Raw genomic sequence first — 12,604 nt, 5'->3', positions numbered from 1 at the left:
TAAATTTGTTCAAAATATGTTGTGTTGCACTTGTTAAAATAGAGCCACCTTGTTAAACAACCATTACCTGCACTGAATTGGAATACACAGAATTACAGTACACGGCTTTAGAGAACACTGAACTTAACACGTGTATGCATAATGACATAATTTTAAATGAGTGGGCCGGTCTGAGGCATGAAATTCCAGGGCCGAAAATGAGTCCCACTCCGGCCCTGGGTGGGGGGGTTTAGATAAGCTTGTTGCGAGCCACACGGCCCGCATCAATCTCTCTCCTGACGGCCGTCAGCGTAAAGCCTTACCACTGTCTCCTATCTGATCCTTGTCTTCGTCCTCCTCTAGGTCTTTATTATTTTGCTAGATACAAGTAAGTTTAGACCTAACAGATGTATATCGTTGTCAATGGCAATGAGGTAATTTTGTGTCACTTCCTAGTTAATTTTGAAGTACTTTTACACTGCAGGTGACTTCTTGCACATTTTGGCGCATTCAGAAGTCACTTCTTGTAGATTTTGGGTAATTTTTCCCATTGGAAATGAATGGGCTCACTGCAAATTTTGGTAACCACGTGCGTTTTCGACAAAAACCGTATACAACGTTTGTGGGTCTTGATTTCCTGAATTTTTGAAACGTGTAAAGTATATGGATTGGGTCTTAAAAAATGTAGGACGAGATACAATTTGAAATTTGACAGTTTCAATGGTTTTAAAAGTTGGAAATGAATGGCGCTTTTTTTGTGGAAGGAGAAAATATGTCAAATGAGTGTTGCAACTAAGGAAAACAAATGCTTGAAAATATTAAGATATCAAATATGGAGTAAACTCTAAAATACCATGTTCTCATTCTTGTATCTAACAGTACTTTTGGGATCAGGTAGCTTTCATTGAAAGTAAAAACCAGATGGCAAAGGCAAAAAACTTCTTTATTCTGTTAAAAAAAAAAGGGAAAAAAAGTCAATATTCCACACCAACAATTGCAGCATCTCATTACCTGAATAGTTAAATAACAGTTTAGTGATTTTAAGTGTAAAAATAGTTTGGATCATCTTTGGAAAACAAAAATCCTTCCATTGTTAACATTGCATACAAATGCAAACCACCAAGCAAGTAAGAAAAGTAGTCGTTGGTATTGTAATACTTTCTATGTTTTTACTAGAGATGCACGATAATATCGGTCACCGATAATTATCGGCCGATAATGGCAATTATGACGTCATAGACAGATAATCCAGATAAAACGAAATTCAACCGATAATGCAATCCAATAATTATATACTTGATTTAGCCTCTAAATGTGCGCAATCAACAGTTTTGTCCAATTCTGCTAGTTTTAAGGAGGTGTTTTTGCAGTGTAGTAATGTGATATATGTTAGGAATGGCTTACTTTTAAAGGCATTTTTGTGCAACTTGGGTGTTTACTCTCTAAGTAATTGTTGCCAAAAGCTTACCATTACACAACGTCATTGCCATTGTTTAGTTGTTGGAATTTACTACTTGTTCACATTTGATGTGGAAAAAAATAGCACTAAATTACATTTTTGAACAGTAACATTTGATCTTTGTATACTTTTAAATTTTACATAAATATTTGAATAGAATTATCGGCGTGACATTATCGGTTATCGGGTGGAAGGGGCAGGAAATTATCGGTTATCGATATCGGTTGAAAAATGTATTATCGTGCATCACTAGTTTTTACATTTTAAATTTTCGTTTGACAGTAATGCTCAGAGGACAGTATTCTGTACCACTCAGAAAGTTTAATTCCACAAGAAAAACATTTCAGTCCGAACATCTGATACTCCGACTTTAAGACTTTGTAGTTGTAAAATTAAATAACTTACACATAGTGTTCAGTTATTGTTATGCAGACAAGATTAAGTGCTAATTTCACAGGACATGGCCGTTGTTTACAGAGCGCCTAAGGACAGACAGAAATAAAATCAACAATCTGGTGCACTGTGGTGCGCACTAGAACCAACTGGTGCACACTAGATTGCTTCTAGTGGTTCCGAGACAATGTAATGGTGATGATGAGCAAGTAATGTAGTTACATCTTTATAATTGAGTCCAAGATTGAAGTAAAGCGCAACTAAATCCCATATTATAATTTTTAGCAAGCTGAAACTGCTGGTGTCTGATGCGCGACCTGCAGTTTGTGGACTATAAAAGAGAACTTTAGTTTCTAGTGTGCACCACATACTATATGGTGCGCACCAGATTGTTTCTGGTGTGCACCAGATTGTTTCTAATGGGCACCACATACTAGTAGTTTCTAATGGGCACCACATAGTTTCTGCTATGCACCATATCCTATATGGTGCACACCAGATTGTTTCTGGTGTGCACCGGATTGTTTCTAATGGGCACCGGATTGTTTCTAATTGGCACCAGATTGTTTCTAATGGGCACCACATACTAGTAGTTTCTAATGGGCACCACATAGTTTCTGTTATGCACCACATACTATATGGTGCGCACCAGATTGTTTCTGGTGTGCACCACATAGATTCTAGTGAGCACCACATACTATCTGGTGCGCACCAGATCGTTTCGGGTGTGCAACACATAGTTTCTAGTGGGCACCACATACTATCTGGTGCGCAACAAAACAGTTCCAAGTGTGCACCACAGTTTCTGCTATGCATGACATACTATATGGTGTGCACCACATAGTTTCTAGTGGGCACCACATACTATCTGGTGTGCACCAGATTGTTTCAGATGCGCACCATATAGTTTCTAGTGTCCAACAGAAACTATCTAGCACGCACCAAATTGCTTCTGGTGTGCATCACATAGTTTCTAGTCGGCACCACATACTATCTGGTGCGCAACAAATTGTTTCTGGTGTGCACCACATACAATCTAGTGCGCACCGGTGGTGCACACCAGAAACACAGTTTCTAGTGGGCACCACATACTATCTGGTGCGCACCAGATAGTTTGTAGTTCGCACCAGATAGTTTCTGGTGTGCATCACATACAATCTAGTGCGCACCAGAAACAGTTTCTAGTGGGCACATACTATCCGGTTTACACCACATACTATCTAGTGTGCAACACATACTATTTAGTGCGCACCAAGTAGTTTTTGGTGCACTAGTTTCAAGTGTGCACTAGTTTCTAGTGCACACCACATACCATCTGGTGCGCACTATAGTTTCTAGCTCGCACCAGTTTTGAGTGCGCACTAGTTTCTAGTGCACACCACACACTATCTGGTGCGCAACACATACTATTTAGTGCGCACCAAGTAGTTTTTGGTGCGCACCAGATTGTTCAAATCTATTTTATTTCCGTCAATGTCCCTTTAGGGGCTACGTAGTAGTTGAACGCTCATGCCTGCCAAATTGGAAAGACAATGGCACCTGTGTAAAATTATAACCCCCCCCCCCCCGTTATGTAAGCAGTTTGGATTTTAATTAAAGATGATTGGAATGTCTACACGTTTTCCCCGTAGTTAGCTTATTAGAAGCATGTTGACACTGAAGCCAATTTCACTTCTCGACGTGAAATTTGGCAGGCACGTCTATCATAAGTAGAGCCATAAAAAATAAGTCTCAGGAAGTCAACGTCAAGTTCACATTGGCTGTTTTTAGTCGTTCGAATAAGACCACCTTGTCTGAAAGATCTTGTCCAGCTAAAGTGGTACCTTGACTTAGGAGTTAATTTCAGATAACCAACTTTCTTGCCGATAGTCAACTTTTGTAAGGAAACCATAATGAGAAATTGTAAAACAATTGGGAGCAGGAAAACATGTCTGTATATTATGTCATTATTTTACAAAAGCCCTGAAGCGCAAAAGTGTGATTAATCGCATTCAATTAACCGTAGCGAGTTCGTCAATAAGCGAGAAAGACCAGAAAATTTTGTGCTAGCATTCACTGTTAATTCTGAGTAATCACGAATCGAGATTTTATAATTTGTTTACAAGAGTAAGAATCTCTAAGCTTTGGTCTACAGTACATCATTTCTTTCGGCTGATTGCATGAATTTACTCTGATTAGATGCCGTTTTAACCCCCACACCCACCAAAAAAAAAAAAAGTTTACCTGAAATTTCAACTAATTTTACTGGCTTTTTTGGTAAGGAAATCACAATTAAACAAGTTGATGCTTAGAACTCAAAATTTTAAGTGTGTAAATAAGACTTCAGTTTAAGTAGTTTGAAGTAGGGCTAGGCCAGGGGTCCCCAAACATTTTCCTGTGAGGGCCACATAACTTTTCCCTTCTCTGATGAGGGGCCGGCGTCAGTTTGCAACAGAAAATGAGTGACGATTGCAGGAGAGCCTAAATGTAAAAATGTATTGTTTTTCAGAAAGCCACAATCAAATAACCCTTTCTGGATTCTTCACGGAACAAAAGTAAATAAAATAAAAAAAATAATAATAACAATATAATATATAGGGCTGTCAAAATTATCACGTTAACGGGCGGTAATTAATTTTTTTAAATTAATCACGTTAAAATATTTGACGCATTTAACGCACATGCCCCGCTCAAACAGATTAAAGTGACAGCACAGTGTCATGTGCACTTGTTACTTGTGTTTTTGGGTGTTTTGTCGCCCTCTGCTGGCGCTTGGGTGCGACTGATTTTATGGGTTTCAGCACCATTGTGCAATCATTGACATCAACAATGGCGAGCTACTAGTTTATTTTTTGATTGAAAGTTTTACAAATTTTATTAAAACGAAAACATTAAGAGGGGTTTTAATATACAATTTCTACTATAACTTGTACTAACATTTATCTTTTAAGAACTACAAGTCTTTCTATCCACGGATCGCTTTAAACAGTGAATGTTATTGCCATCTTGTTGATTTATTGTTATAATAAATACAGTACTTATGCACTCTGTTGAATATACATATCCGTCTTATCTTTCCATTCCAACAATAATTTACAGAAAAATATGGCATATTTTATAGATGGTTTGAATTGCAATTACGATTAATTCATTTTTAAGCTGTGATTAACTCTTAAAAATTTTAATCGTTTGACAGCCCTAATAATAAATTATAATATAATAAATAATAACAACACTATTAATAATATAATTAATAATAACACTATTAATTAAATCGATAATAACCAAATAAAGTTGTGAATCAACCGTTAAAGTTGTTAAAATTGCTCCCGTTATTGCATTAGTTCCCTTCAGTCTACTTTCAACATGTGTATGTTTTAAAACTGTTTCATCATTTAAAGATAGATTTAAGTCAAGATTTTGCTGATTTAGGAGCTTTTAAGATAAAAAGTTACTTGGGTTCGCTAGGAAGGATCTCTACAACAGAGCCTTCCTGAGAAGTCTACTGCTTTAAGATGGCGGCTGTTTACTAACGCATGTAGTCCTTAAAACATGTTGCCAATGCAGCCGTGTGATGGGGGAAAATATTACATTATGCCTTTGTGACGTATGATTACTTCTGTGACCTAGATTGTAACAACTTCTATTGTTTTTTACCTTGAGTTACATAGTTAGGAGGAATCTCACGAGATAACTTGTTTTGCACCATAGTCACATAGTTAGGAGGGAATCTCACGAGATAACTTGTTTTGACACGCCTGGGTTCCATAGTTAGGAGGGAATCTCACGAGATAACTTGTTTTGCACTCATAATATTTACCGTGGGAACACAACATCTGCTACCGGACGGCGCAACCTGGGAACCACGCAAAGAAAAGCCCATTTTTCGAGGGGCTGAACCAAAAGTAGCTTTGTCATTGGACGGGGCCGCGCCGCCTGGGAGTGGAGGTTGGCCGTCTCCGCCCCTGTGTGACGCGTTCCTACAAAAACCGGGCATTTCCGGGCGACCAGTGAAGTCCGTCAGCGGGTCACATACGGATCGCCTGGCTTTGTTCCTTTGCCGCCTTACCGGAGCGTTGGCTCCCGCTCATTTGTCACGGTAAGCGATTTTCATTGCTAAGGGACACCTTGTGCTGTAACGTAGCGCAGGGATTCTGGGATTGACAAACTCAAATCTAGCGTCATCGTTACCTTTTTTATGCTTGTTTTTGATGCTTGTTGCTTTCTCTTGTGGGATTGCAATCAATAAATCACATTTATTCTGCATTTTCTAATCAATAAACATTGTCTATTGAGCAAGTGTGCCTGTTACTGATTTACCGCGAACCTGGAAAATTCATCTGTCATTTGCATCTAGTTCTATAATATGTGATATCTACCGTATCATGTGGGCGTAGTTTGTTGGCTATCGGCTATAGTCAGGTATTATTGGAGCCACCTAGCATCGCATTTGCAACGGCGTCTTCCCCACTCCTGCTCTGCTCTCTCGTCTCCGTGAGTCAGTCTCTCTTGGACTTTTTTCATTCAACCAACTTAGTAACGCAGAGTAACGCGCGTCTTTCCCGCCTCAGTAACAGTAACGGCGTTGCCAAGATGAGAAAAGTAATTAATTAGATTACTCACTACTGAAAAAAATAACGCCGTTATTAACAACACTGGCCCCTACATGCCGCAAGTGCCCCTTTTGACTGGGCTTTTTTTTTGTGCGTAAGTGTGTGCTGGCTGACTGTGCAGGCACACCACCGAGTACTTTACTTGAACACCGAAAACACCTTTACAAACAAAAAAAAATTTTAAAAGCAGCCTGTGTGCCACTAAGCCGGCACATAACCCCCAACCCCCCTTGCGCGCAGATTCTCTGTGACCTGGGTGTGTGGTGAGGAGTCTGAGGACATCTGGTGGTTGAAAACAAACGGCGTTACCCTATGAAACCTTGTTCGAGCAAATACTATAATGAAAATTCTTACAACAGGTTTATTGTGGGGATTTTAAAAAATAATAAAATGTAATTTTCTCTCAGTTTTCTACTTTAATAATTACATCCCCCCGCTCCAAGGCTTTTTCGATCCATGTGTCTCTACTCTCTATAGGCAACCATATTTGTCAATTCTCTTCACAACTTTATCTAGAAAGGTACACATCTCTTATGTTCTCTAATAATGAAATGATAGTTTTGAAAAGACTGTGGTGGCTCAGTGAACATCTAATTTGGTTTGTTCTGAGATGAACAACAAGTTGATTAAGGAAGTTTTGATATGGAGAATGAAGGAAGAAAGAGGCAAAGATTGACTGGGTCACAGCCAGAAAGTGTTGATTTATTTTCATTGTTCCCGCTTCCCAGTTAAAGTCTGTCACAGCCACAGCCAATTATAATGTAAAGCTGGTTAAACTGGAAGTTATGTTGTTGTAAGGTGTATTAAATTTTTGTTCATGAGCCCCTTTTGATCTATGAGCATCTGCCCCTCTCCATCGGTCTCTACACGGCCCTGGTTCAGGGATTTCTGATGCTGCCGTGTTAACGGTGATCAGCCCTTGTATATATATGCAGATTCGTCTACATTCGCATTGCAGGCGACGTGCATATTGGCCCTCGTGCTGCAACAATTAATCGATTAACTTGAGTATTACTATTAGAAAAAAAAATTGCTGCTTCGAGTATTCGTTTAATTCAAGTAGCGTTGCAATTATGTTTTGAAAGTGTTTGCATTTAGTTTTACTGATTTGGGTGGATACACTGCCCTCTAGTGGGAACAGTGAATATGACAACTCATTTTATATGGCTGAATCCAGCTGCTCCCAGTTAAGACAAACATTAGCTCAAATAAAAACTGAGCTCATGTTTACTCGTGAATTCGAACTAACTAGTTCATCAATTAATCGACTACTAAAATAATCGATAGCAGCAGCCCTAATTGGCCCGAAGCCAAAAATGGAAAAATCGATGTCGATATCAAGTTAATATTAAAGTCGGAGCATTGACTTGTTTAATTAAGTTTCGCCAGTGAAATTGGCGAATTAAAATGTTAAAGTTCTTTTTTTTTTTTTCCCCCGTGAGAACTCAGACATTGGTTGCACTCCTAAGTCAAGGTACCACATTTGTCAGAGAAAGTCTTTTACTTAACAGACAGGTGACTAGTCCCTTCAAGTATTCCATAGCGACCGTCAGGAGGCTAAATGGCTTCCATCCTTTTCCGCCTCCTCCGGTTCACCTTTTTCTGCCACTTGGGCTTCGGCGCTTTCCCTCAAGGCCTTGAGAACGATTTTAAGCAGCGCGTTTTGATTGAGCAGGTTCTCAGAGGCGTCGGCCAGCTCCCGCAGCCGCCGCAGCGCCTCGCCCAGCTGCCGGCTCTTTTCCCGCCGCTGTTCCTCCAGGTCGCGGCGCTCCTTAAGCAGCTCGGCGTTCTGCGCCGCTAATCCGCGAGCGTCCGAGCGCAGCTGTCTATTGTCGCGCCAAAGCTGCGCCAGTTGCTGGGAAAGCAGCTCGCGAGCGTGGTGTAACATCCATACCTCGCGCTGGAGACTTTCCAGCTCGGCGCGGAGGACGGCGCCGCCGCCACTTCGTCCCGGAGCGTCCGTCATATCGGGAGGTGAACCGGAATGCTTGAGGATGAAGCGGAGGAGGTTCGGAAGAGTGATGGGAAGATTGTCCGGAAATTTCACGCTAAGTTGTTTTCTTCGAAAACAAAATGACAACTTTCATTATGTAAATGACAAAATGGATCACAATTTGCTTTTTATATTGCCCAATCTCGATTCTTTTCTCATTTATAATTTTTAAAATCGATTTGACCAAGCCGTGATAGAATTAACATTCAAGAATATATGCAGTCATTTAGTATTAACTTGTTCTTTCTCTGGCCAAGATGCACCCTCCCACCAATTAGTTTATCATTAGTAGACATCCAATCCATTTGAAGTACGAAGGATGGCAGTGAATAAACGTTCATTCGCTGCCATCCCTCGCACTTCATATGAATTGGATGTCTAGCGCCGTCAATGGGAGCCCATATGCTCAGGTCACATTTAAGTAAGCGTTAAAATAAAATATTGTATTTTTCCCCATAAACGTGGTGTCGGTACTAGGGGTGTCCCCAATCGTGATCAGAAATAGGGCCAATTGTGCCATTTTTCAGTGCACCGGAATTGGGTGAAAATATCAGGTTTTAATTTATATATACAGTGCCCTCCATAATTATTGGATTTATAATAATTATGTGTTTTTTTAGCTTCTAATAATTTTTTTTCTAAATAATATGGGACCTTAATGGGGAAAAAAATAGAAAAATCCAACCTTCAATATAAGTGCATTTATTCGGTGGGGGGAAAATCCCATATAAAAGAAATAATTATTTGACATCAAATAATGTGTGTCACAATTATTAGCACCCCTGGTGTTAATACTTGTACAACCCACTTTTGCCAACAAAACAGCACCTAATCTTCTCTTATAATGTTTCACAAGATGGGAAAAGACAGAAAGAGGGATCTTCAGCCATTCCTCTTTGAAAAATCTCTCTAAATCATCCAGAGACCTGGGTCCTCTCCTCTGTACTCTCCTCTTCAGCTCACCCCACAGGTTTTCAATGGGGTTGAGGTCTGGGGACTGAGATGGCCATGGGAGGAGCTTGATTTTGTGTCTGGTGAACCATTTCTGTGTAGATTTGGCCATATGTTTAGGGTCATTGTCTTGCTGAAAGACCCAGTGACGACCCATCTTCAGCTTTCGGGCAGAGGGCAACAGATTTGGATTTAAAATGTCCTGGTATTTCAAAGCATTCATGATGCCATGCACCCTAACAAGGTTCCCAGGGCCTTTTGGAAGCGAAACAGCCCTACAGCATCACTGACCCACCCCCATACTTCACAGTGGGTATGAGGTGCTTTTCAGCATGCGCATCTTTCGTGGCACGCCAGACCCACTTAGAGTGTTTGTTGCCAAAAAGTTCAATCTTGGTCTCATCTGACCAAAGCACACGGTCCCAGTTGAAGCCCCAATACCGCTTGGCGAACTCCAGACGTTCGCGTTTATGATTGTGAGTGAGGAAAGGTTTTCTCTGTGCATGCCTCCCAAACAGCTTGTTGGCGTGTAGACAGCACCTCATACCCAATGAGAAGTATGGGGGTGGGTCAGTGATGCTGTGGGGCTGTTTCGCTTCCAAAGGCCCTGGGAACCTTGTTAAGGTGCATGGCATCATGAATGCTTTGAAATACCAGGACATTTTAAATCCAAATCTGTTGCCCTCTGCCCGAAAGCTGAAGATGGGTTGTCACTGGGTCTTTCAGCAAGACAATGACCCTAAACATATGGCCAAATCTACACAGAAATGGTTCACCAGACACAAAATCAAGCTCCTCCCATGGCCATCTCAGTCCCCAGACCTTGTTTTGTTGGCAAAAGGGGGTTGTACAAAGTATTAACACCAGAGGTGCTAATAATTGTGACACACATTATTTGATGTCAAATAATTATTTCTTTATGTGGGATTTTTTCCCCACTTAATAAATGCATTTGTATTGGAGGTTGGATTTTTCTTTTTTTCCATTAAGGTCCCATATTATTTAGAAAAAAAAATATTAGAAGCTAAAAAACACATAATTATTAAAAATCCAATAATTATGGCGGGCACTGTATGTTCTCAAAAGTCGGGTGCAGTCTCTCCTTATATTGCTATGTTATGTTCATAAATGTCATCCTAAGGATTTGTATTTGAACGTGACATTTAATGGTCCTTCGAGCCGGGTTGCAATATACCTAGAGTTCCCAGAGTTGAAGTCCAGTAAAGGCCGTGCACTGCCTCGGTTTACGAGGTACTGGCCTCGATTCCGTGTCTGGGGGCTGAGTGTTGACGCAAAGCCAAAGGACTGAAGGCATCTCAAGGTACTAAATTCACTCATCCAAATGTATGAGTGACTGAGTGATACGATTTGCGCGGCTGACTAATTTTAAAGGCGACGGTGTCCTGTACGTTATTAAACTTGAGAAGTAGTCGATAAAACTATACAAACCTTGAGAAAACTGGCCCCTATCAAGTCAAAGCCGAGTGCCTTCTCTACTTATTTTGTTCATTGTTTATAAATATCATCCTAAGATTTTGTATTTGAACTTGACAAAAACTATTGATAATCCCCAACATTTCAAAAACACGGAGATGGGTTCCTCTCACCTGTATCGTGGGAAGAAAAGAATGGTGGGAACACGATCCACCATGAACTCCCACGGGAGGTCGTTACGTGCAACATTCACCCTGAGAGAATGAGGCAGACACACTTTTGATGCTCCCATCGGGTCCGATAGATATCCAAGCCATGCTACGGTGAATGAGTTTACCTGGCGACAGTGACGCTAGTGTCACGCTGCATCAATCGAGCCAACTGGATGAGGACGTGGTTAAGGACGGAACAGAAGCCGCACCACTGCGTGTAGTAAAAAAGCAGAACATCCTGCAATAAAAATGGAAAGATGCTGAAGCAGATCTGTGGGCAGGAAGGACGTCAGCATGGGCAGGGCTTTTACCTTTTCAAGATCCATAACACAAGGCAGGAACGAGGATGTGGTTAGCTCTGTGATAAGCGGTTGGGGAATCTCCGGTTGTAGGTTAGGACTTGTGGTTTGACGCTCTTGTGGGTCCTCACCTACTAAGTGTCTTTGCAGGAAGCTGTAGGGGGCGCTGAAGTTCCTAATGAAAGCCTCTAGAAGAAAAAAAAAGCACACTCCTTAGGGGTCTCAATACCAGTGTTGTTAAAGACAGTGTTAGCTTATAACGGCGTTTCTAACAGCGTTATTTTTTTTCAATAGTGAGTAATCTAATTAATTACTTTTCCCATCTTTGCAATGCTGTTACTGAGGAAATGAAGGTGCGCGTTACTACAGTTTGGTTGAATGAAGCGCAAGTTGTCCGATTTTATCACAGCTGCCTGGGAGATATAGCGGGGGAGGGAGGGTTTGGTGATGTCATTGCAAACGCAGTGATGATTGGCTAGGTGGCTCGGAGCGTTAGCATAGCATTTTCGTTCTCATTAGGATTTAGCGTGGCGGGGGTCATCTTAAACTCTTGAGCAACTTTTTTTCGTGGCGTCCAGGTAGGTACAATCGATTGAAAATAATGTACAGTTTTTTTGTTGAGTGTGTATTATCATCACGTAGGCATTGTCCTAGTAGAGGCTACAATTTTTTATTATTATCAAAAATAGTCACTTGCCCTAAACATTTGTTGAATGACATATCCATGAATCTTTAATCAAAACAACTAGAGCAAAGATAGGAAAGGCCTCACCTGCATATTGAAAATACAGTGGGGCAAATAAGTATTTAGTCGAATTGCATCCAAAGAATACCATACCCACTGTGAAGCATGGGGGTGGAAACATCATGCTTTGGGGCTGTTTTTCTGCAAAGGGACCAGGGCGACTGATCTGTGTAAAGGAAAGAATGAATGGGGCCATGTATTGAGAGATTTTGAGAGAAAATCTCCTTCCATCAGCAAGGGCAACAAAGGAGTGGCTTCGTAAGAAGCATTTTAAGGTCCTGGAGTGGCCTAGCCAGTCTCCAGATCTCAACCCCATAGAAAATCTGTGGAGGGAGTTGAAAGTCCGTGTTGCCCAACGACAGCCCCAAAAAACATCACTGCTCTAGAGGAGATCTGCATGGAGGAATGGGCCAAAATACCAGCAACAGTGTTTGAAAAGCTTGTGAAGAGTTACAGATAACGTTTGGCCTCCGTTATTGCCAACAAAGGGTACATAATAAAGTATTGAGATGAACTTTTGGTATTGACCAAATACTTATTTTCCACC

At 40.8% G+C, this 12,604-nt stretch overlaps 1 protein-coding gene across 2 annotated transcripts in view; it reads right to left on the bottom strand.

Annotated features, from left to right (window-relative positions):
• Nucleotides 1-903: 903 nt before the first annotated feature.
• txndc11 (thioredoxin domain containing 11) overlaps nucleotides 904-12,604 on the bottom strand; it is a 34,865-nt gene continuing 23,164 nt past the window's right edge. For both annotated transcript variants that reach the window (XM_057843347.1, XM_057843348.1), the window contains exons 10-13: nucleotides 11,325-11,500; nucleotides 11,139-11,251; nucleotides 10,975-11,055; nucleotides 904-8,483 (exon numbers count right to left, since the gene is read on the bottom strand). In XM_057843347.1, the coding sequence (XP_057699330.1) occupies nucleotides 7,973-8,483; nucleotides 10,975-11,055; nucleotides 11,139-11,251; nucleotides 11,325-11,500 (881 nt within the window). In that variant the 3' untranslated portion in view covers nucleotides 904-7,972. The remainder of the gene's footprint in view (nucleotides 8,484-10,974; nucleotides 11,056-11,138; nucleotides 11,252-11,324; nucleotides 11,501-12,604) is intronic.

Source organism: Corythoichthys intestinalis, chromosome 8 (genome assembly GCF_030265065.1).
Source record: "Corythoichthys intestinalis isolate RoL2023-P3 chromosome 8, ASM3026506v1, whole genome shotgun sequence".
Taxonomy (NCBI): Eukaryota; Metazoa; Chordata; class Actinopteri; order Syngnathiformes; family Syngnathidae; genus Corythoichthys; species Corythoichthys intestinalis.
The sequence above is the reverse complement of the archived record's forward strand: the minus strand, read 5'-3'. Positions and strand labels throughout refer to the sequence as shown.